The sequence below is a fragment of the Diceros bicornis genome, chromosome 6 (assembly GCF_020826845.1).
Source record: "Diceros bicornis minor isolate mBicDic1 chromosome 6, mDicBic1.mat.cur, whole genome shotgun sequence".
NCBI lineage: Eukaryota > Metazoa > Chordata > Mammalia > Perissodactyla > Rhinocerotidae > Diceros > Diceros bicornis.
Genome location: NC_080745.1, coordinates 35,651,464 through 35,676,045, shown reverse-complemented (window position 1 = coordinate 35,676,045; position 24,582 = coordinate 35,651,464). Strand labels below are relative to the sequence as shown.

The following is a 24,582-nucleotide window of genomic DNA, read 5'->3' as shown; positions in this document are numbered from 1 at the left end:
GAAAGGAGCTCCTGGGAGGGACAACTTCAGAGGCTCTGAAAGGGCCTGGCCACATGCTACGGAGGGCAGCTGGTGGCCTGGACCAGGCCCCGCCAGGCCTTGAATGCGTGATGGTTGTTGTGGTTGGCATGGTTGGGAAATTCTGGGTGAATGTTTATCGCACTGTCTTGTAGGGACGTGGGAGCCCTGAGGTCAGAAGCCCCTTGTACATCCCACTCTGAGAATCTCGGAGGAAGTGAGGAGGGTGACAGGGTGACAGGAGGGGCCAGGTCATAATGAGAGAGCCACAGGATGATGGTCACAGCTAACACGTATATCCTCACATCAACCCTATGAGGGAGGGGCTGTTATTCTCCCATTTTACGGAGGAGGAAACTGAGGCCCAGAGAGAATAAGTGACTTATCCAAGGTCACTCAGCTCATGAGTGGTGTCCCAAGATCCAAACCCAGGCAGCTGGACTCCAAGCGCCTGCTTCTAATGACTCCTCTCTACTGCCTGTCAAGGATGTCGAGGTGGGATTTCGAGTGTCTCCAGGACAGAGGCTGAGGGTCCACTGTGATTGCAGGCTCATCGAGGGCAGCCTGCATCTGAATTGACCCGGGGTTAAGGTGGAGAGGCCTTGAGTGAACCAGAGTGGGGTGGGGGTGTTAGCTGTGTGCAGATCCTGTCTTCCCAGCTTGACTGTAATTCCTCAGGAGTGGGGTCTGCACATGTATCTTCCTCTGTCTGTACACTGCTCAGTGAATGAATGATTGCCTGGTGGTGGTGGGCATTCATTTGTTCAGCTGATGTTTATCAAGCATCTGATATACCCAGGGCTCCATGCTAGGAATTGTGGAGACGTGAAAATGACCAGGAAATGATGCCCCCTGTGAGGAACCTGTAGTCCATGAAGGCAGAAAAGATGTCTTCATTGATCATGTTAGTACAAGGCAGGAGTGAACACCACGAGGTTCAGATGAAGGACTGTCAGCCCCGAGAGGAGGGGGGGTCCGGAGCAGGTGGCATTTGGGCTGAGCTTTGCTTTTTGAGTAGGATTCGGGTTTCAGGCACAGGGTGGTGATGGGCCCTCGAGGAGGGGGGAACGGCCTGGGCAGAGGCCCGGAGGTGGGGCAGTGCAGCGAGTGTCCATGCTGGATGGTGATGCTTCCTTCCTCCCGGGGCTCCGGCAGGAGTGCGTCATCTTCTGTGTGCGGGAGGAGCCCGTGCTGTTTCTGCGTGATGGGGAAGACTTCATGCCCTACACACCTCGAGAGAAGCAGAACCTTCAGGAGAACCTCCAGGGTCTCGGACCCGGGGTCCAGGCAGAGAGCTTGGAGCTGGCCATCCGGAAAGAGGTGAGGGCCAATGCTGTGGGCGGGAGGCCCCCTCCCTGGTAGGCCTCGGGCTGCTGAGATGAGACCCCAGCCCACAGCCCGTCTGGCTCTCGCCAGCCCACACTCAACCATTTTTCTGCTCTGCTTGGGTGAGAGGTTGGCTGTGAGGCCAGCTCACGGACAGCCAGAGGAAGGACTTCCCAGTCCTGGCTCTGTTTGCCTCTGCCCCTTTCCCACCCTGTTTTTCTCCTCCACGCTCAGCATCCTTGTTTAGAAAGGGATCTGGTGGAGTGAAGAGAGCTAGAGTAGGAGTCCCAAGACTGGGGTTGAGTCCTCTGTGGGCTGTGAGGCCTGGGGTGAGTCACTTCTCTCGTTGGGCCTCTGTTTCTGAGGGTCCTCTGTCCTCCTCCATAACACAGAGGCTTGGCAAGGTCTCTGAGGCTGTTGACACATGACAGAGGTGTGTGAGTAGAGTGTGGGTGGTGGGGGGTGCTCCTAGAGACTCCCTTGGGCACGACCTGAGGCCGTGTTGGTCACTGGTCTTTTCCTCTAGCTCCCAGCTGGCCGAGCCTCGCCCTGTCCAGGAGTCTGGCAGCTCAGCTAATTCCTGCTGCCCGCTGCGCAGAGCCCTTCCTACCTGGCCCCGATGTGGGCCTGTCAGCCCATGCATAGGTGGCTGCCCTCGGGCCAGTGGCCACCCTGATCCCGTCAGGACTCCCAGGGCATAGAGAGTGGCTCTGGCCACATAGCTCCCCCTGGAGGAGGAGCAGCCTGTCTGTGGCCTCTGTGTGGCCTGGTCACTCCAGAGCTCAGCCAGGAAGGCCAGGAGGGACCTGAGGTCCTCATGGCCCTCTGCCCCCACACCTCCGTCTAGATCCGAGACTTTGCCCAACTGAGCGAGAACACGTACCACGTGTACCACAACACCGAGGACCTGCGGGAGGAGCCCCACGCCGTGGCCATCTGGGGCGAGGACGACGTGCATGTGACCCAGGAGGTGTACAGGCGGCCCCTTTTCCTGCAGCCCACCTACAGGTACTGAGGGCCAGTCCTGCCTGGGGTTGCCGAGAGGCTTGGGGCTGCACGGGACCCCAGTGTGCTGGGCCTGCTCCTAGCTGCAGCCTCAGTTTCACCATCTGCAGGTTCACACACCCCATGGGATTGCCGGGTTGGGGGATGCCCGGGGTGTGTGGCCTGCCTGATGGGCTGCTCCCCCTCCCCTGGCAGGTACCACCGCCTGCCCCTGCCAGAGCATGGGGCCCCCCTGGAAGCCCAGTTTGATGCCTTTGTCAGTGTCCTCCGGGTAAGTGGGGGCGGGAGGGGGTGGTGGGAGCACGGGATGGGGGCAGGTGTCTGGAGGGTGGGTCTGTGTCTAGGCCCTGTCTCCATGGAGATGCTCAGGGCGGGTGTAGCCTCCAGCCTTCCTCAGAGGAAGGCCTAGTTCTGTGTTGTGTATGGGGTCGAGTGTGTCAGGTGTGTGTGTGTCTCTGTGTGTCGGGGGTGTACACGTCTGTCTGTGTACGTCTGGGTTGTGTGTGTCTGTGTGGGTGTGTACTTGTACCGGCTCTAATGACAGAGCTCGGCATTGACCGTCTGGAGGACGACTCTGGCCGTGGCTTGGCTGCTCATTGCTGTGTGATCTTGGACAAATCTCCTAACCTCTCTAGACCTCAAGTTCCTCCTTTCTTTCTTGGAGCTAAACATTCTCACCCTGTGACTCTTCAGGTGACATTTTCTGAGTCCTGGTGGTGTTTCTGTCCCACCCCTTCAGGAGGTCACCAGTTTAATTTGCATCTCGCATGGGGTGTTAAATAGGCCTTGTCTGCTCTGAGTCATTGTCACTTCCAGGGCTTCCTTGAGCTCCCCAGGGCTGGGGAGGTGGAGCCGATCAGCTGTGGGTTTGTTGACAGAGGCCCAGCTGCCTGTCCGGCCCCACCTTACTTCAGACCGTGGGGTGGGAGTGGCCGATGTCATGATCCCTCCCCCGACTTGGTCCTCAGCCGAGGGGTTTCCAGGTCACACTTTTGCCTGATATTCATGGTCCTTCCCCAGGAGACCCCCAGCCTGCTGCTGCTCCGCGATGCCCATGGGCCTCCCCCTGCTCTCCTCTTCAGCTGCCAGACGGGCGTGGGCAGGACCAACCTGGGCATGGTCCTGGGTACCCTCATCCTGTTTCACCACAGTGGGACTGCCTCAAGGCCGGAGTGAGTGGCCTGGGACCCAGTGTCCCAAGGGGCTGCGGGGATGAGGAGAGGAGGAGACGGGGCTGCCCCAGGATGCTGGGGACTCGTCAGGAGCCCAGAGCTGGAAATAGGGCACCTGTGGTTCATTTCCTGGTTTCCCACAGACTTGCTGGGTGACCTGGAGAAAGTTTCTTTCTGGGCCTCAGTTTCCCCAGTGGAGAAAACGCCCCTTGCCTCCCTCAGCGTGATTTGGAAGGAAGACTTGGAACCTGTGGTCTGGTCCCTCTCAGCAGCCATACGAATGGGCGAGAGTTGACAGCAGGGCCGTGCTAGAGGCCTTTGGGAGCACTGATTACTGCTCCCTTCCTTGTCAGGGCTGTCCCCTTGCAGACCAAGCCACTCCCCATGGAGCAGCTCCAGGTGATCCAGAGCTTTCTCCACACGGTGCCACAGGGAAGGAGGGTGGTGGAGGAGGTGAGCGAGGGGGCTGGGCTCGGAGCTGGGGACGGGGCAGTGGAGGGGCTGCTCCCTGCTCCCTGGTGAGGTCTCTCCCTCCCCAGACACCCCCCTTCTCAGCCAATCATTTCTCTTTCCCTTGCTCTCTTGTATCTCCCACCATCTTTCCTCGGCCCTGCTCCCACCTGGCTGCTGTCCCCTCCTCCCTGCCCTGGTCCCTGGCCCCAGGTGGACAGGGCCATCACCGCCTGCGCAGAGTTGCACGACCTGAAGGAAGAAGTCTTGGAAAACCAGAGGAAGCTGGAAGGCATCCGGCCGGAGAGCCCGGCCCAGGTGAGGCACGGGAGCTGCTGCTTTTGCTCGAGTCCTGCAGCCGAATTTTCTTAGGCCCCTTGACTGGTTTCTGTTGGACTCAGTTTTCCTGGTTGCTTCTTCTCCCTTGAGAAGAGCGGTTTTCAGAGGAAGGGGCGATAGGGAAGCTGGGCCTGCAGGAAGGAATGACGAGGAAGGGGGAGGTGTACTTTTCTGACCAGGTCCCCTTGCTGCAGGATAAACAGGAGGGAGGAGGGGGCTGCTGGCGGGGCACTGGGGACCTCTGCATCCAGACACTTCCCAGACTGCTCATGGCTCCCCTTGCAAATAAAACCCTTGGTGTTTTGGGAAGGCCGGGGTTTGGTCCAGCCGGCTGCTTCTGGAAGAGAGATGGGCTCTGCGCTGTCTCAGCAGCCCTGTCCCACCTCTGCGAGGTCGCACGAGGCCTCTGTGGAGAGGAGCTCGGCTTGACAGTGTTTGCACACCGTGCATGGAAAGAATCTAAAGCCCGCAGAGCCTTTTTCTTCTTTAACACTTTAAAAAATGTCTTTTAAAAGCAGTATTATGTTATGGAAAATTGAGAAATTAGGGAAGAAAGGAAAATAATCACCTGTAATCCCAACACAGCTGCTGTGAGCATTTTTTGGGCCGGTTGCCTTCATTTTTTATGTTTTTCGTGTTCCTGTGTAGTTTGCCCCAAGCAAGGTTTGCACCCTGCTTATTTTCTTTGGCCTTGTCTTTCTCAGGCCGTTCCCGGTTGTCACTGAGATTTTGTTGGCTGAGTGGCTTAGGCCCGTTGCGTGGTGCAGCCATCGCTGGCCTGGCAGGCTGAGCGTGGGCTCTGGCCTGACTGCCTGGGTTGCAGTCCTGGCTCTGCCACCTACAGGTGTGTGGACATGGGCAGCCTGCCTAACCGCTCTGTGCCTCAGTTTCCCCACTTGTAAAATGGGGCCACGAATAATAACTACCCCATAGGGTTGTTGTGAGGGGTAGGTGGGCTAAGATCCATAAAGCACTGAGAAGGTCTCCCTGGCATGTCACCTGCCGTGGTTTACTAAACATGCCCCTCTTTTTGGACAGTTGAATCACCTCCAGTTCCTCATCAGTGTAAATACTTTTGCATTGAGCTGCTTCATGAAAATGAGGCTTTGTGCGTTTAGCATTTTTTTCCTTAGTCTAGATTTGGGGTTGGCGGACGATGGCCTGTGGGCCGAATCCAGCCCGCCACCTGTTTTTGTAAATAAGTTTTACTGGGACATGGTCTTGCCCATTCATTTATGTACCGTCGATGTCTCTCTTATGCTGCAGTGTCAGAGCTGAGCAGTTGAAACAGAGACTGTGTAGCCCATAAACCTAGAATATTTACTGTCTTGCCTTTTATGGAAAGAAAAATTGGCCGACCCCTGGCCTAGATTCCTAAAGATGGAATTAAATTTCATCAAAGGGCATGAACTTTCTTTCAGGCCTGTATGAATCTCACTTGTCCTCCAGAGGGTGGTACTGACCCAGCAGGGAACCCTGAGATCCAAAGATTGAGAGGGACACTTGGGATTAAACCCTCTTTGACAGCCCCCTACCCAGAGGGTGCTGGGCTGGGGTTAGGACGGTTGTTTGGGGACCCAGCTCTCTTTGCCATCAGCTGGGTGACTTTGAGCAAGTCACTTCATTTCTCTGAACCTCAGTTTCCCCTCTGTAAAGCAGGAGTAATAATTACGGTCCCCACGGAGCACTGTCGAGAGAATCTTTCTGTTTTCTTGGGGGAGAGGGGGGTCACAGCTCCTAAGCAAGGGCCTCTGGCTCAGGGAAGAGTGTTTATACACTTGCTGCTCCAGCGCACTTTGTGGGCAGCCCTGCAGGGTGGGTGGCATTGGAGCAAAGCGGGGAGCCCCAGCCTGCCTCTGGGCGCAGAGCCTGCGGGGGAGGCAGTCCCTGTGCGGAGAACTGTAGTGCCTGCTGCAGGCACCAGCAGCTCTCCCCGCACCACGGATGAACCGCAGCAAATGGGTAGGGTTAGATACTTGGAAGAACTTCCAGCCTGCCAGAACTGTGTTATGAAGGGGGGATTAGGTTGTCTTCTGGGGATTTCTGAGGCTTAACTCCTGCCCTTCCAGGGGTGGGGACGGGGTGGCCTGAGCAGCCCCATCTTGAGCACTCTGCCCTCCTTCCTGTTCCCCTCCTCTCAGGGAAGTGGCAGCCAGCACAGTGTCCGGCAGAGGGCGCTGCGGAGCCTGGAGCGATACTTCTACCTGATCCTGTTTAACTACTATCTCCATGAGCAGGTGGGGCAGGGATGTGCAGACCCACGCCCCCTTTTCCTGGGGCCCCTCCTGCCCTCCCCACCGCAGTGACTGGCATGGGGTCATTGAGGATCCTCATAGACCTGGGGAGAAGGGTGGACACATGTGTGTTGGCTCCAGAGGAAGGTGGGTGTGGGGGAGGCAAGGAGAGACCCAGATAGAGGGGTGGTCTCTGAGCAGGTCAGAGAAAGGGTGGCCCCTCCTCTCCCTTCCCTGGGCCCTGGGCTCTGTACCCTTAGCCAGGGCATCAGGGCCTGGAAGGATCTCACTGTGGATGTCCTGGTCCTCTCCCCTGCCCCCTCATCCCTGCCCTGGCTGTCATGGATGACTCTTGGGGCTCCCCCACCAAGGGGCAGGCAGGGAGAGTTCAGGATGGCCCTGTGCCCCTGAACTTTCGTCTTTCTGCCTCGGGCTGCAGTACCCGCTGGCCTTTGCCCTCAGTTTCAGCCGCTGGCTGTGTGCCCACCCCGAGCTGTACCGCCTGCCCGTGACACTGACCTCAGCGGGGCCTGTGGTCCCCGGGGACCTCATCACCAAGGGCTCCCTGGTGAGTTGGCTGGCCGGCTGGGGCAGTGGGAGTGGGTGTGGGCCGTCCGGGGGCCAGTCGGCCGCTGGTTCCTGCAGGGTTGGTTTAAGCATTGCCCTTATAGGAGGCAAAGGGATGTCGGCCTGTGGCGGGTAGAATCCTCCTGTGAGCGAAGTGGGGTTGTTCTCAGGCCCCAGGAAGCATTTGCAGCTTTGGCCGCTGTTCTAGTGTCCTCTCCTCAGTCTCAAACCAAGTGCTCTGGGCAGGGAGTCAGAAGACCTGCTTCCACTGTCTTTGCCACCAGCTTCGCATCTGTGAGCCTCAGCGTCCTCGTCCGGAGAGTGGGCGCCATCACTATTCTCCTTGCCGGGGTCGTGATGAAGCTCCAAGTGTCCAAAAGTGCTTTGTAAACTGTAAAGTGCTGGTCCTGTCCCTCCTCTGCCCAGCTTGGGCTGGGCTCTGAGCCTCTCACTGGCTGCTGTGGGTCCCAGGCTTGCTGCTCTCCCCACAGGGGGCCGATGATCTTGTCTCCCCGGATGCACTCAGCACCGTCAGAGAGATGGATGTGGCCAACTTTCGGCGGGTGCCTCGGATGCCCATCTATGGCACGGCCCAGCCCAGCGCCAAGGTGACCACCCCAGGGGGCCTGGGTCCACTTGTGGGGCAGGGGGCCGGGGAGCCCTTTCACTGGCAGCCCTCCTGTCCCCCAGGCCCTGGGGAGTATCCTGGCCTACCTGACCGACACCAAGAGGAAGCTGCGGCAGGTCGTGTGGGTCAACCTGAGGGAGGAGGCCGTGCTGGAGTGTGACGGCCACACCCACAGCCTGCGGTGGCCTGGGCCCCCCATGGCCCTTGACCAGCTGGAGGTGAGGCCTGCCTGCCTTCTACACACCCCAACCTTGGAGGCCTTCTGGGGAATTGGCCTGGGAGAGTCTTCAGAAGGTCCCGTGCTCCCGTTATACAGAGGGGGAAACTGAGGCCCCAGGAGGCGCAGTCTCTGGGAGCAACTGGATCAGGACTCCCATTCGGACCACCTGCCCGGCTCTGGGTCTGGTTATGAACCTCGCAGCTCGGGAAGGGGTAGAGACGGGCCCAGAAGCCAGGACTGGTCCTGGCCATGGCAGGCTCTGGTCTTTCAGGGCTGGCCTGGAGGCACCCTCAGCGGCCTGAACCCTCTGTCCCTTGCTCCTCTAGAGCCTGGAGACCCAGCTGAAGGCCCACCTGAGCACGCCGCCGCCCACCGTGGAGGGCCCACGGGCCCCCCGGTTCCAGACGTGCCTCACCATGCAGGAGGTCTTCAGCCAGCACCGCGGGGCCTGCCCCAGCCTCACCTACCACCGCATACCTGTGCCAGACTTCTGCGCCCCCTGCGAGGAGGTGAGGGGCCGGGCAGGCCGGGCTTCTGGAGCGGGAGCAGAGGCTGTCCTCGCCTCCCCTCTGGCCCGGGCCTCGGCTATGGGCCTGGCTCCAGGAGCAGAAAACCAGCCCACTCCTCTGAGGGGCAGAGAGCTTCTTCCACAGGGTGTCAGATGTGGCCCGGGTGGTTGATTCACATCCCTTCCAAGCTTGGTGTTTGCACGTGTGGGTACATGTGTGGTTATTATGTGTTGTAGGTGTGTGTAGGGGTGAGCATGTCCATGGTGTTTATGGTGAATGTGTCTGTGGGGGGAATGTTTGGAGTGGGTGTCGTTGTGGAGTGTGTGTGTGTGTGTGTGTGTGGTGCACACATGTGTTATTGTGGAGTCTGTGATGTACATCTTGTCTTTAGTGGGGGACACGTGTGTGGAGTTGTGTGGTGTGGTATGTGTATGGGGTTTGTGGAGGAGGGTGTTGTGGAGTCCTTGTGTATGACAGGGGTTTGTGTCTTTGTGCGTACATGGTCTGTGTGTCTTTAAGGTATGTGGATATGTCTGTGTGGTGTGTGTGCATGGCATGTATTGTGTAGGGTTGCTCTGTGCCAATATGACATGTTGGTTGTGTGAGTGATGTGTCTGTGTGGGTCTGTGTGGGGAGTGTGCTGTGCTCCGTGTGACAGGTGGTGACAGAATTATTTCCTGCCTCGCTTTGCCAGGTGGGTCCCATTGCCCAGTGTTTGTCACTCCCTGGTGGCCGAGAGCTGCAGGGATCGACTGGAGTCGGGACCCTGCCCTCAGTCTGGGACCTGGGTTGGGTCCAGCTCAGGGGGGCAGCAGGGCCAGGGGGTCCATGCACAGCCTCGGGGCGCAGCACATGGGGGTGGCGTACCCATGTGCATGTCCTGCCTGGCGGATAGTGGGCAGCAGGAGGCCCAGGTGTGGATGTGTGTCTGCTCACACATCCGGTCCTGGTGCCCGGGGTGGGGGGTTATGGCTGTACACGGGGGTGTGGCTGTTTCATGAGTTGAGTGTGAGCATGCAAGGTTGTGAGCCTGACGCAGAGCCTGGCACGGAGCGAGCATTCCTGGGACAGCTACCGGGGTGGCCATTTGGAAGGTGGGCCACATTGGGGGCACCCACTGACTCAGACCTTGGTCTCCCCACCCAGGATTTTGACCGGCTGCTGGAGGCCCTGCGGGCTGCCCTCGCCAAGGACACGGGCACTGGCTTTGTGTTCAGCTGCCTCAGCGGCCAGGGCCGGACCACGACTGCCATGGTGGTGGCTGTGCTCACCTTCTGGGCCATCCAAGTATGTGTGGCCTGTTGTGTGTGCCCACAGGCAGGGTGGGCACTCGGTCCCTGGGGCACGGCTAGGGCAGGAGGGAGTGGGGGGCAGAGGCGGTGCCTAATGTGGTCCTGGAGCCCCTCCCATCAGTCCTGGGCAGAGGACAGAGGGGCTCCCATCCCAGCACTGTCCTCCCTCAGGGCTTCCCCGAGATGGGCGAGGAGGAGCTCGTGAGCGTACCTGATGCCAAGTTCACCAAGGGCGAGTTTGAGGTGAGCATGCCCTGTGGGGTTCCCAGGGGACACCCAGGGGAGGGGATTGTCAGAGCTCTTCTCAATGCTGTCACCTTCTTCCACCTCGTCATGTCAGTACTTCCCTGTTCCCATTTCACAGGTGAGCAAACCAAGGCACAGGGCCCTGGCAGATGGCCATGGGAGAAAGGGGGGCTGGACCACCCCACCCCACCTGGCCCTGCTGCTGGGATGCTTTGTGTCCTGGGTGAGGGGGCCTCTGGCCACCATCTTGTCTGGGTAACGTTGACTGCCTCGCAGGCACCTGGGACCCCGCTGTGGCTGGTGACCTTGGTGTGGGGCCTGGCCCGCCCCCATTTCAGTCCAGGACACTGTAAGGACAGCCACCAACATTTCCGATTTAGTCACCCAGGTTTCATGTATCTGCCGTGCGTCATCTTCTCAGACACCTGTGAGTAGGTGGCAGTGTCCCCATCTTACAGAAGGGGAATGAGGAACTCACAGTGGCTGCCTGGTGTCAGCGTTGTGGGCGCCTCCTGCCTACCTGGCCAGCCTCGCCATGTGCCCCGCCCCTCCCCTCCCTGCTGTCCTGCCACCCTGGCCTCCATGCAATTCCTCGGACTCTCCAAGCTCTTCCAGCTCCGGGGCCTTTGCACCTTTGCGTATGCTGTTCCCTCGCCCTGGACCTCTTCTCTCTTCCTTCTCCTGGCTGATTCCCTGCTGCTTTTCTTTTTTGTTTTTTTTTATTGTAGTAAACTATACATAATATAAGATTTTCCACTTTAACCATTTCTAAGTGTACAGTTCTGTGGCATTAAGTACATTCACATGATTGTGCAACCATCACCATCATCTACAGAACTTTTTCATCTTCCCAAACTGGCTGTGCCCCTTAAACACTAACTCCCCGTCCTCCATCCCCCACCCAGCCCCTGGTGACCACTGTTCTACATTCTGTCTCCATGGATTTGACTTCTCTAGGTACCTCGTATAACTGGGATCATACAGTATTTGTCCTTTTGTGTCTGGCTTATTTCACTTAGCATAATGTCTTCAAGGTTCATCCATGTTGTAGTATGTGTCAGAATTTCATTCCTTTTTAAGGCTAACATTCCATTGTCTGTATACAACACGTTATGTTTATCCATTCATCTGTCGATGGACACTTGGGTCCTTTTCACCTTTTGGCTATTGTGAACAGTGCCACTATGAATGTGGGCGCACAGATATTTGTTCATGTCTCTGCTTGCAATTCCAGAGGTAGAATTGCTGGATCATATGGTAATTCTGTTTAATTTGGGGGGAACTGCCATGCTTTTCCACAGCAGCTGCACCATTTTACATTTCCACCACCAAAGCACAAGGGTTTCAGTTTCTCCACAGCCTTGTCAACACTTGTTATTTTCTGGTTTTTTGATAATAGCCGTCCTAGTGGGTGCGAAGTGGCATCTCCTTGTGTTTTTATTTGCATTTCCCTGATGATGAGTGATGTTGAGCATCTTTTCATGTGCCTGTTGGCCATCTGTATATCTTCTCTGGAGAAACGTCTATTCAAATTCTTTGCCCATTTTTGATTTGGGTTGTTTTGTTGTTGTTGAGTTATAGGAATTCTTTATGAATTCTGGATATCAGTTTCTTATCAGACACGTGATTTGCAAATATTTTCTCCCGTTCTGTGGGTTGCCTTTTTGCATGGTCGATGGTGTCCTTTCATACAAACGTTTTTAATTTTGATATTCAATTTGTCTGTCTTTTCTTTTGTGGCCTGTGCTTTTGGCATCACACCCAAGAAGTCTTTGCCAAATGCAATGTCATGAAGCTTTTCCTCCATGTTTTCTTCTAAGAGTTGTGTGGTTTTAGCTCTTACGTCCAGGTCTTTTTTTATAATTTTTATTTATTTATTTATTTTTTCCCCCAAAGCCCGAGTAGATAGTTGTATGTCATAGCTGCACATGCCTCTAGTTGCTGCATGTGGGACGCAGCCTCAGCATGGCCAGAGAAGCGGCGCGTCGGTGCGCACCTGGGATCCGAACCCGGGCCGCTAGCAGCGGAGCGCACGCACTTAACCGCTAAGCCACGGCGCCGGCTCTCTTACGTCCAGGTCTTTGATGCATTTGAGTTAATTCTGCATGTGGCTATCCAGTTTTCCCAGCACCATGCGTTGAAATGGGTCTTGAGGCCGGTGTGGCCCTCGGTATGGGCTGAGCCTGTTGCTGGGGCTGGAGGCCCCACTCGCCCCCTTGGTCTGCTCTCTGCTCATGCCCCCTCCTCTGGCCCCAGGTGGTGATGAAAGTAGTGCAGCTGCTGCCTGATGGGCACCGTGTGAAGAAGGAGGTGGACGCGGCCCTGGACACGGTCAGTGAGACCATGACGCCCATGCACTACCACCTGCGGGAAATCATCATCTGCACCTACCGCCAGGTGAGCCCGCCCATGTGCACAGCCCGGGGTGTGGCTGCCTGGGTGTCGGGTGGTGAGGGGGTGGGACCCTCATCGGTTCTCGGTAACTTTGTCACCTTCTGGAAGTGGTGGTCATCCCTGAAATAGAAGCTTGCCCAGCTTCTGGAGCGCGTGGTGGGGTGTGTGCAGGGAGGATGTTCAGAGTATTGAACAGCTGCTGTCCCCGTCAAGGATGTGGCCCGTCAGAATGATCACCTTATCTAGACCCCTGTGGTGCCAGGCTTTACCCCTCCGCTTAGTTGCTGGGTCCTGGGGGGCAGGGTCCGGTTGGCAGGTGGGCCCCTCCAAGGCCTTGGAGAGTGGTTCTTCCACAACCCGCAGGGAGGCGGTTCAGCGTTTTACCAGCTGATGCTCAGGACTATGTATGTCTGCACTGCCCGGGAACCGGGTCTGGCCCCCAGATGGACCTGCTCAGTTAAAAACTGTTTTTGAATAACTCATTAAATTATAAAAATCAGAAGGTTTCTATAAAAGTCCAGATTTCATATAAAAATCTGGATTTTCAGCCTATCTAGAAAAAAATGTGCCCTCCAGTTCGTCATAGTCCCTGGGGCTCTATCACACGTGGCCTTCCTCGTCCAGTCATGTGACCCGCTGGGCCGCTCTGGGCGTTGGACTTTGCGTCCTCTGGTCTCTGTGTGGAGCACGCTGACGTGCCGAATTCTGTTCTCTGGCCCAGTGAATTTGATTGGCTACTGGGACAAAGGAGGGTGCTAGAGTGGGAGGGAGCAGCCGTGAGGGGAATGGGGGGCTTCAGGAAGGCTGTGCCTGAAATGAGTGAGCACCCCCATGGGTGCTGACCTTGTGTTCTCCGCTGCTGACCCAAGGATGGCTTCTGCCTGTGGCCCCTGCAGAGAGGGGGCTGTTCAAGCCTGCCCCGTGCTCCGCCTGTAGCCGTGTACACATTGGTGAAATGCCTGATCCAGGCCAGCGTTTGCTCAGGGTCGCGGATAACACCATGATTGGGCAAAGGGTGGGTGCTTGGCTGGAAGCAGGGCGTTGGGGTCAGGCTGTGCGCAAGGTCAGAGGTCAGTTGGAAGGGGAGTTTGCAGAGATTAGGAGGCTGCAAAATGTGGGGTGGGGAAGATGGTTAAGGGGTTTCAGAAAGTGGACTTCGTTGAGCTTTGGAAGATAGACAGGTTTTCCCAGGGCCAGCAGCTAGATTGTATCCCCTTTTGAGTTCCCTTTGGGTCCCACTCACATGGGGATACTGCCACCAGGTGGCAGTGATGAACTAAGAGACACTGAGAGGGCAGAGAACTGAGGCTTCCAGTTCTCTCTGTAGCTGGAGGCCCAGGTAGTTGAAAAGGGATCCTAGCCCTGCTTCAAAGCACCATAGGTCCCCCACCCCACACTGGCCACGCTCTGTCAGAGTCCCCCTCCCCATGCCCTTCCCTCCAGCCCTGCTAGCTCTTCACTGCCTTCAGGCATTCCAGGTATCCCACCCCTGCCTCCAAAGCTGACAGGCCCTCCTCTCCCCTGAGCTCTGCAGCCAAGCCTGTCCATGTGAGGCACACAGAGAGTGGAGCAGGGAGCGTTAGGGGGATGTGAGCTGTGGGGAGAGAGGCGAGGTTCCCCAGAGCTGGCCTTGAGCAATCCCAATATAATGAGAGCCAAGGGAAGGCACGTCGGGCGGGAGGGACTGCATGGGCGGAGGCCAGAAGGCTGGAAGGTGCAGAGTGAGTTTAGAGGCAGGGAAGGTGCTGTGGTGCCCACGAACACCGTTGTGTTGGAAGCTGTCGGAGAGGAAGTCGGGTGTGTAAGTTGGCTCCACTCCACTGCAGTGAGGTGGGAAGGGGGTTGTCGTTGGGGCTGTGTTTAGCAGTGGTTACTCTGGCTGCCTTTGGGGCGTGGGGTGTTTTAATGAGAGGAGGGAAGCAGAGCCAGTGGAGGACTCTCATCCCCTCCCCACCAGGCCCACCTGCCCCCATTCCAAAGCCCAGGATGGCGCTGATCTCTGCAGCGAGAGGATCGGGATCCCTAAACCCCATCTCTGGGCTCTGTGGAGGTGGGGTGGGGGAGTGCAGAAGCAAGATGTAATGTCATTCCCCACTATGGCCACCAGGTGGCCCCAGTGAGCAGAGCTTGGGCCGAACTCCTAAAGGGACTGCAGAGCAGAGGGGCCCGAGACACCCTCTAATCCAGTATTCTCACGCTGGCTGCATCATAGATTCACCCGGGAGCTTTGAGACGTACCTATGCATGAGCTCCATCCCCAGAGAGCCTGATTTAGTTGGTCTGCTGGGGGGGGCTCGGGCATAGGTCTTTTTTAAAGTTCCCCAGGTGATTCCAATGGTTGAGAACCACGTGCTCTAAGTGAGCTTCAGGTGAGCTTCAGGACCACCTGGAGGGCTGGTTACAGTGCAGATTGCTGTCCCCCTTGAGTTTCTGACCCGTAGATCTAGATATCTAACGAGCTCCTGGGTGATGCTGCTGCTCCTGGCCGGGGCCACACTGGGGATTCAGCCGCTATAATGTCTTGTCCTTTCACTCTCTTTTTTTAAATAAAACAGCTTTGTTGAGATATAGCTCACATACCATACGATTCGCTTATTTAAAGTGTGTAATCTAATGGTTTTTAGTACATGCAGAGTTGTGTAACCGTTGAACATTGTCATCATCCCAAGAAGGAACCTCATACCCATTAACAGTCAGTCCCCATTGCCGCCTTGGCCTGGTCCTAGACAACCACTAATCTACTTCTGCCTCGATAGATTTGCCTATTCTGGACATTTCCTATACGTGGAATCACACACTATTTGGTCCTTTGTGACTGGCTTCTTTCACTTAGCATAATATTCTCAAGGTTTATCCACATTGTAGCATGTATCAATATTTCATTCCTTTTTATAACTGAATATTATTGTATTGTATGGATATACCACATTTTGTTTATTCATTGGTTGATGGACATGTGGGTTGTTTCCACTTTTTGACTGTTATGAGTGTAATGCTGCTGTGAACATTTGTGTACAAGTTTCTGTGTGGACATGTTTTCACTTCTTTTGGAAATATACCTAAGAGTGGACTTGCTAGGTCATATGGTGACTCTAGGTTTAACCTTTTGAAGAACTGCCAGGCTATTTTCCAAAGCAGCTGCACCATTTCCCATCCCCATCAGCAGTGTGCAAAGGGTCCAGTTTCTCCACATCCTCGCCAACACTGGTGACTGTCTTTTTTTTTTTTTTTTATAATTTTTATTTATTTATTTTTTTCCCCCAAAGCCCCAGTAGATAGTTGTATGTCATAGCTGCACATCCTTCTAGTTGCTGTATGTGGGACGAGGCCTCAGCATGGCCGGAGAAGCGGTGCGTCGGTGCACGCCCAGGATCCGAACCCGGGCCACCAGCAGTGGAGCGCACGCACTTAACTGCTAAGCCACGGGGCTGGCCCTGGTGACTGTCTTTTTTGATTCTAGCCATCCTAGTGGATGTGAAGTGATGTTTCATCATGGTTTTGATTTGCATTTCCCTTATGACTAAAGATGTTGATCATCTTTTCATGAACTTATTGGCCATTTGTGTATCTTCCTTGGAGAATGTTTTATTCAGATCTTTTGCCTATTTTTAAATTGGTTTTTTAAATCTTTTTATTATTTAGTTATAGGAGTTCTTTATATATTCTAAATATTCTTATATACTCTAGATGCAAGTCTCTTATCAGATATATGATTTGCAAAAATTTTCTCCTATTCTTTGGATTGTCTTCACTTTCTCGATGGTGTCCTTGGAAGCACATACATTTTTAATTTTGATGATGTCCAACTTATTTTTTCTTTTGTTGCTTGTGCTTTTGGTGTCATGCTTAATCTAAGATCATAAGGATTTACCCCTTTTTTCTTCTAAGAGCTTTATAGTTATAATCTTTCATTTAGTCTTTGATCCATTTTGAGTAAATTTTTATATACAGTGTGAGGTAGGGGTTTAACTTCATTCTTTTGCATGTAGATACCCAGTTGTCCGAGCACCATTTGTTGAAAAGATGATTCTTTCCCGATTGAATTGTCTTGACACCCTTAAAGAAAATCAATTGACTATAAAAGTGAGGGTTTATTTCTGGACCCTCAGTTCTATTCCACTGATCTGTTTGTCTGTCCTATGCTAATCTACACTGTCTTAATTGCTTAGTTTTGTAGTAAATTTTGAAAGTAGGAACTGTGAGTTCTCCAACTATGATCTTCTTTTTCAGAATTTTTTTGGCTATTCTGGGTCCCTTTCATTTCCATATGCATTTTAGGATCAGCTTATCAATTTCTGTGAAGAAGCCCGCTGAGATTTTGGTAGGGATTGCGTTGAATGTATAAATCAATTTGTGGAGTATTGCCGTCTTAACAGTAGTCACTCTTCTGACTCATGAACATGAGATCTCTTTCCATTTATTTGGGTCTTTAATTGCTTATGTGACGTTTTATAGTTTCCAGAGTGCAAGTTTTACACTTCTTCTGTTAAATTTATTCCTAAGTATATTATTTTTATGCTATTGTAAATGGAATTGATTTCTTAGTATCATTTTTTAGTTTGTTCGTTGCTACTGTGTAGAAATGCACTTGATATTTGTGTATTGACCTTCTGTCTTGTAACTTTGGTAGACTTGTTTATTGGTTCTAATAGGGTTTTTTTAGTGAATTCTTTAGAATTTTCTATCTACAAGGTAATGTCATCTGCAAATAGAGATAGTTTTACTTCTTTCTCTCCAATCTGGATGCTTTTAATTTTCTTGTCTAATTGCCCTGGCAAGATCCTCCAGTCCAATGTTGAATGGAAGTGGCAAGAGCAGACGTCCTTGTGCTGTTCCTGATCTCAGGGGAAGAGCGTTTGGTCTTCCACCATTGAGTATGATGCTGCCTGTGGTGTCATAGATACCCTTTGTCAGGTTGAGGGTGGAAATACCCTTCCATTTCTAGTTTGTTGAATGTTTTTCTTGTGAAGAGATGTGGAATATCGTCAAATGCTTTGTCAGTGTCTATTGAGATGATCATGTGGTTTTGCCCGTTATTCTATTGGTGTAAAACGTATTATGTTCATTGATTTGGGATATTAAAGCAACCTTGCATTCCTGGGATATTCTTTTTTAATTAATTAATTATTTATTTATTTTGAGGGAGCTTGGCCCTGTGCTAACATCTGTTGCCAATCTTCCTCTTTTTCTTTTTTTCTCACCAAAGCCCCAGCACATAGTTGTGTATCACAGTTGTAGAGTAGTAGCTCTTCTATGTGGGACCCCGCCTCAGCATGGCTAGATGAGCGACGAGTAGGTCCGCGCCCAGGATCTGAACTGGTGAACCCCAGGCTGCCGAGGTAGAACCACCAGGTGCATTCCTGGGATAAATCCTACTTGGTCATGATGTCTAATCTTCTTTATATATTGCTGCCTTTGGTTTGTTGAGGATTTTTATGTCAGATTCATAAGAGATGTTGATCTGTAGTTTTCTGTTCTTATGCTGTCTCTGTTTGGTTTTGGCGTTGGGGTAACACTGGTCTTACAGAGTGATACTCTCTCACTTTTACAGATAGGTAGACTGAAGCCTAGAGAGGAAGAGAGGGTTTTACATGTGTGTTATTCTGCTCGGGCTGGCATAACAAAATACCACACAATGTGTGGCATAAACAACACAGATTTATTTTCTCACAGTTCTGGAGGCTGGAAAGTCCAAGATCAAGGTTCTGGCCGATTCTGTCTCTAGCGAGGGCTCTCACCCTGGCTTGTGTACGGCTGCTGTCTCACTATGTCCTCACGTGGCCTTTCCTTGGTGCATCATGTTAGTGTGTGTGTGTGTGTGTGTCTGTGTGTGTGTAGCTCTCCGGTGTCCTTTCTTATAAGGATACTGGTCTTAGAGGTCATCTAATCATAGGCTCCTGGAAGTGCTGTAAGAGATCAAAGAAAGAACTAAAAGGGATCTTAATTCCAGTCATTGGGATTTCACAGAACAGTTAAAAAAAAAGGAAGGACCTTTCTAGAGTTGCCAACATATAATTTTGTTAAATGTGTCCATTTTAAAGAAAGAAAGGAGGGAAGAAAGAAAGAAACAAAAATTTAAAGACCCAACTACCATCTGATATGGTTGGCATTTCATTAAAGAAAAGATATTTTAGTACCAGAAAAGTAGAATGGACATAAACTCAGAATAGAGGACAGTCCTTGAAAAGATCTATAGTTCTAAATTCTTGTGGATCTGTGAAACTGGTCATGGACCTGGTTTGGGAATCACAGCTTTTGGTGCCCAGGCTGCTGTCTCCATCAGCCAGAAAGGCAGAATGCCTCCTCCAGGGTCACCCTGTGCTTGCGCTGTCCTGGCCAGGCCGCAGCCCATATCCGGCCTGAGGTCAGGATGGTCTGAGCTGTCCCAGCTGCCTCCGGATTAGAAGGGGCCTCTGGCCAGCTCAGCATGTGTGTGTGGACCCTGGAATGGACTTTATTTTGGTCGACACAGCCCAAAGTCACTCCCCGTGTATCTGAGAAGGAAGCAGTTGGATTGTTCCAGGCTGATTGGCGGAAGGAACGTGGATGTGGAAGTTGAAGGGAGCTGGGTTCCGATAGGGCCGTCTTCTTCCTCTCCGACCGCCTGTGTCCCCACTGCCTGGCTGGACTAGTGCTGCTTCCTGGCAGGGCTGTGTGGGGGACCTGTGCGAGGGACTGGTGCTCAACTAGCGAGAGGGCTCCAAGGATCATTGTAGGGCCAGAGTGTCCTGTCTTATAGCTTCAAAACCCCTATATAGACCCTCAGATTTTAGTGCTAAGGGGTCTTAGAGAGTGTCTGGCCCCTCCGTTTACAGATGAGGAAACAGGGCCCATGCAAGTTGACGGCAGACCGGGGATGAGAGGCAAAAATCCTCTCTCCCAGCCCCCAGCCCCTCCCCGACATCATCCTTGACTGAGGATCTCGGTCCGTGTGGCTCTGGTGGGCATCAGGGGCTTGCTGAGCCTCCAGAAGGGCAGCTGCCTCCTCTCGCCTTTCCCTCAGATGGACTGACTCCTCTGGAAATTGGCAGCTGTGTCTCACCCTTGGTATCTGGCTGTTTACTTAAACCTGTGCCCTCTGGTTTCAAACCAAAGTCCACAGGAGATCTCCGGGAGCCTGCAGGGTCTGCGCAGAGCAGGCCAGGGGTTGTGTGTGGAAGTGACGCTCGTTAGCCTAGTCAGGGCCCCGGCAACTCCGAATGGAAGTGGTACCCGAGCCCAGGTCCGGGCGGGGATTTGTCACTACTTGGGCTCCGTTTGCCTGGGAACATTCCAGGTCCTGTCCACGTTCTGCCCATCTGAAGTTTTCATCCCAGGTGTCCACAGCCTTGGAATTCTAAAACCCTCAAATCACATGGCTCCTGGGCTTCCTGCCCTGCACCGCCTGGAGTGCCCAGACAGTGAATTTCCCTTCTCTGGCCCCTGCCAGGCCCAGCAGTCAACTTACTTGAATAATAAGCAACTAAGAAAACAGCTCCTGGAACTCAGTGTTTGTGCTTCTTCCAGCAATAAAACTATTTCCGGGCCCTCAGCGGAGAAGAGAGGGGGAATGTGGAGGTCACTTCTCTGCTGTGGATCAGAAAGGAAGGCTCAGTGTGTGCACAAATCTCCATCTGCATGGAGAGGTTACACAATGCGGCTGAGGACTGTGGGTAGCCTGTTTATTGTTGGCAGACAATATTAGACCAGTACCTGAAACTTCGTCCAGGAGAGAAAGTCTCCCACACTCCCGCTAACCCAGCGGTGGTTTCATTTCTGCCTTTTTCTTTCTGATCTCTGTGCATATGCGTGCACTTTCTCTCATAGGTGTGATCACGGTGCATGCTTAGGATGTCCCGCTTGTTCACCTGGACAACGTTCATGCATTAAACATGCGCTCAGCCAGCGCGTGCTCACCGAGCGCCTGTCCCTTGCGGCCGTGTCTGGGGATGGACAGTGGGTGGAGCCTCCTGAGCTTACGTTCCAGTAGAACGAGGAGAGGCAGGTTAATAAAGAGTTTCAGCTCATGGACATTTTATCCTGTTTGTTGAACAGCCTTTTCATCATCATGTTTAATGTTGGCATAATATGCAGTCAAGCAGAAGTGTGCGGTGTCACGAGCTGCTCCTAGAGAGATGCCCATTAGATTAATTCCTGTTGTTCCCGGGGTGGGTGATGCCACAGTAAAGGGTGTAGTGCATGTGGCTCTTTCATCCCTGTGGGTTTCTTCTGTAGACTGATTCTTAGAAGTAGAATTATTGACTGAGTTGAAAAGTAGGAACTTATTTTTTAAAAATTATTTTGGAAAATTTCAGACAGGGAATTTCAAAGTAGAGAGAATAATTCCATGAACCTTGTGTGCCCAGCTCCCAGCTGCAGGAATTACCAATCAGGGCCAATCTTATTTCATCTAAAGCCCCCCCAGCCCCCCAACCCCTAATGGATTATTTTGAAGCAAGTCCCAGAACTCGTACTGTTTCTTTGTAAATATTTCAGAACATACCTTAAAGAGGGAGGATCTTTTAAAAAAGATCATCATAACGCCATTATCACACCTAAAACGACAGTAATGTCTTACCATCCAGTGCCTAGTCGGTGTTTAGATTTTCCCACTGGTCTCCTAAAGTCTTTTTGCAGTTGGATCAGGATCCAGACAAGATCCACAAATCTTGCTGGTTTGGTTGATGTGGCCCTTAGTCCCGTTGAATCCAGAACAGTTCTCTCTCCCCTGCAGTGTGTTTGTGACGGGCTGTCTTCCTGAGTGTCCCACAGTCTGGATCTTGCTAATTGCACCCCGGATTTAGTTGAGCCTGCGTCCCAGTCCCCGTGCTTCCTGTAAGCGGGTAGAGCCAGAGGCGATCAGATTTGGCTCGGTTTTTGGCCAGCATAGTTATGGGTGGTGCCGTGTGCTCCCACGGGGGCACGGAAGGTCCTGTGGTCTCTCTTGTGACCTGGCGGTGGCCGGCGCTAATCCCCTCGATTCCTTTTTTCCTTGGGGGCTTGCAAAATGCTGATATACCAACTCTTTCATTCCCTCTGCATTGATTAACTGCAATACTTCCAGAGAGAGACTTCTCCGAGGTGCAGCGGGAGCGAGCAGCAGATCCAGTGCTTGCTTTTCTTGGATTTACCCGTCTTCAGAGGAGGTTTAGGGGTGCTTCTCTAAAGCTGGGGGTTGGATTTGGCGCGCCCAATGTAATGTTCCTGCAGACGAGGATCCAGAGCAGACCAGATGAGGGTCTGGGCGACGTGTGGGAGCGGGGTAGGAGAAGGAGGGGCTCATAGGGGAGGCTGGGAGTTGCTAGAGGCCGGTGCTGGAGGCCAGGCGCCCCATCCCCAACGTGTCCTGACATCTCGGCTCCCTCAGAACCAGCCCGCGAGGTGCCCACACCAGGCTGACTGGACGTTTTCACATCCACAGTCCCGCTCAGTCCTCACTATGTGTCTGTGCCTGGCGAAGGGCAGGCTATGATGTTACCCTCACTTCTGCATTTGAGGAAGGGAGGCACTGGGCTTGCCCAGGAACACACAGCCGTTGGATGGCAGGAGGAGAGCGACTTCCAGATGAGGCCCTCTCCACCAAGCCACACTGCCTCCAAGGAGAAGGAGGCTCAGTTTCCCCTCCCCTGCCCACGTCAAGCCCTACTGGGGGGATAAATAAGAACTAGAAGCCGTGATCCTTGCCCCTGTATTCCCAGCCTGAGTAGGGGGGGAGAAAGCCAGAGAATACAGACACACCCCAAATGGGTCATGGTACAGAGCGGGCCGGGACCAAACCTGCACACACATTTTCCACGGAGGCAGACCTTCCCTGGTGTAGCAGTCTCGGCTCCTCTCTCTGCCCAGGCCTGTCTCAGACTGCCCAGCGTCTGGGGGCCGCCGCCCGGTGATGCGCCTCCATTCTCTAGAGTGTTGGTGACATTGGGTCAGGGCCTGGTCACCCCATGCGTGTGAGGGTGCCAGAATACTCAGGACATTTTAAAAACCACCTAAGAAGGAAAAAAGAAAGAGAAACCCTTTGAACTAAGCCACTCTGTGGGGTCGGAGTGGAGGTGAGAAGGCTGGGCCTCAGGCTGAGGAGAATCCGCGATGGCCACCAGCCCACAATGGTGACACCATCTGGTGAACTAGTTGTTTCCTGCTGGGCCTTGAAAGGGAGAATGTTTGTGAAAGAAACCAAAGTCAGGGCTCCTGGAGCCCTGGAGGAAACCCTGCTAGAATCATTAATGCCAGGGGCCCTTTTCCTTAGCCTTGGCTGGTGGCGTTCCTTCTCAGTGTTCTGTGTTTAAAACAGTCTAATGCGTCTCCCGGCTGCCCCTCAGAAAGAGTCTGAAGAAAAGCTGAAGTGAAGGTAGCCACATAGAGAGAAAATGTCCTTTGTTCTCAAATTGAGATTTATTTTTTAAAGACGATAGTGCTTTAACTTTGAGCAGTGCTTTTGGCGTTTTCTAAGAACTTACCTTTCGTCTCCTCTAGTCCTTGGAGCATCTGGTGAGGAGACGAGGGCAGGTTTTATTAGAACCATTTTACTGAGGAAGACACTGAGGCCTAGTGAAGTTTTGTGACCAGCCAGAGGCAGGGCCAGAACCTGTCTCTCAGCTCCTCGACCTGCGTTCCTTTCCCTCCACTGTGGCAGCCACGACCAAGAGGGCAATTTTGTTGTGGCAGAAAAAGGAAGGGTTGGCAAGGAAGCCGCCAGCCCCTACTGCCTGCACTGCCCTGAGTGGGTGCAGAGCTGCCGAGAGGTCAAAGAGATCCACTCAGCACCCCGAGGACTGAGGTTATTTCTTAAGAAAAATATCAAGTGACATAGCTCTGGCTCTGAGCCCCAGACGGGGTCTCTCTCAGTGTCTCCCAGACTCTGGCTTGGCCCAGACTCTGGCTTGGCCCACGTCGTTCCCTGGAGACCTTATTGCAGTAGGTGATGTGCCTCCAGGGCCCGGGCTGTCCGATTAGAGCAGCCCTGGAATGCTGTGAGCTGTCACATAACATATGACGGAAGGGAAGGGTTGCTTTCCAAGGCTTTTTCACACCCAGCCCAAAATAGAGCCAGTGGTCAGTGAGCGGATGCACGAAAAGTGCGTGTGCATGCGCATGTGTGGGTCTGTGTGTGTGTGTGCAGGGCACGTGTTCTCAGTAGCTGAGACCTCTCCTGCTTTCCCTTCCTGCCCATTGTATGGCTGAGCTGGAGCCATGTCCGCCCTCCCGGGGGACTTTCCTGGTTCATTCAACACCATCCATCCACTGCACCTGCAGTGTGCCTGGCTTGGTTTCTCAGTGGGCACTGTCAGGCTGGGAATGTTCAGTGGTTTGGGAGGGGTTACAATCTCAACTCCAGCACGCCCCCCAGCACACTCCCCATCTACGGAGACCCTGCCTCTGCTTACTGCTCTCATTATCTGGGTTGTGGTTGTCACCAGAGGTGCCTCTTCCTGCTGCTCATCTCTGTTCTGCTGTGCGAGGCTCATCTCTGAAACCATGGCTCTCAGATGCTGCCTGGCACAAATAAGGGCTCCACAAATGTCTGTCTGGTGAGTGGCTGGACGGGTGAAGGTTGATAAATCATGGTATGATTAAATAGAAACCTGACTCTTACCGTCGTGATACTGTTTGGTTCTCGTCCACATTGTTGGTCTTCCAGGAGAGGGCGCTCTTCTGCAGCAGCCTGAAGAGCCTGGGGCGGTGGTTGGAAACCCTGGGTTCCAGCCCTGGTTCTGCTGGTAACTCTGCACAGACTTGGGCAGATCCCTTTGACCTGCGTGGGCCTCTGCTTTTCTGTCTGTCACCTGGGGCCACGACCGCTGCTCCACCTGCCTTGAAGGGTGGTGGTGAGGACCAGCCTGGGGAGGGTATGAGGTGGGAGTGGGTGTGTGGGGTGTGGTGGCCAGGGGGCTGGGACACTGGGCTGACCCATTGGCTTGTGTGCAGGGACAAGGGGCTCCTGAGGGCGGGCCATGCCTGTGGTGCTGAATCCCAGAGCCTGGCCCAGGGGTGAATAACGTTTGTTGAACGAATGGCACGCCGAGAAGCCCATGGCGCCAGGTCTAGCCCCTTCATTCTTTGAAAGCGCTGCACAAAATATGACACATCTTTGGAAAACCAGTTACCTGCGGATGGGCCCAAGGCCATGTTCTCCCTTCCGGGAATTAGGTACAAAAGCTTCCTTGTGCTCCAGGCCCCACTGCTACATCCTGAGGGTGGAG

The 24,582-nt window shown here is 53.6% G+C and overlaps 1 protein-coding gene across 5 annotated transcripts in view; it reads left to right on the top strand.

Moving 5' to 3' along the window:
* PALD1 (phosphatase domain containing paladin 1) overlaps positions 1 to 24,582 on the top strand; it is a 92,664-nt gene that overhangs the window by 58,449 nt on the left and 9,633 nt on the right. For all 5 annotated transcript variants that reach the window (XM_058543263.1, XM_058543262.1, XM_058543261.1 and 2 more), the window contains 14 exons: positions 1,174 to 1,338; positions 2,192 to 2,352; positions 2,545 to 2,620; positions 3,370 to 3,521; positions 3,875 to 3,974; positions 4,185 to 4,289; positions 6,452 to 6,547; positions 6,984 to 7,112; positions 7,603 to 7,719; positions 7,802 to 7,957; positions 8,286 to 8,468; positions 9,615 to 9,755; positions 9,932 to 10,003; positions 12,263 to 12,403. In XM_058543263.1, coding sequence (XP_058399246.1) covers positions 1,174 to 1,338; positions 2,192 to 2,352; positions 2,545 to 2,620; positions 3,370 to 3,521; positions 3,875 to 3,974; positions 4,185 to 4,289; positions 6,452 to 6,547; positions 6,984 to 7,112; positions 7,603 to 7,719; positions 7,802 to 7,957; positions 8,286 to 8,468; positions 9,615 to 9,755; positions 9,932 to 10,003; positions 12,263 to 12,403 — 1,794 coding nt within the window. The remainder of the gene's footprint in view (positions 1 to 1,173; positions 1,339 to 2,191; positions 2,353 to 2,544; positions 2,621 to 3,369; positions 3,522 to 3,874; positions 3,975 to 4,184; positions 4,290 to 6,451; positions 6,548 to 6,983; positions 7,113 to 7,602; positions 7,720 to 7,801; positions 7,958 to 8,285; positions 8,469 to 9,614; positions 9,756 to 9,931; positions 10,004 to 12,262; positions 12,404 to 24,582) is intronic.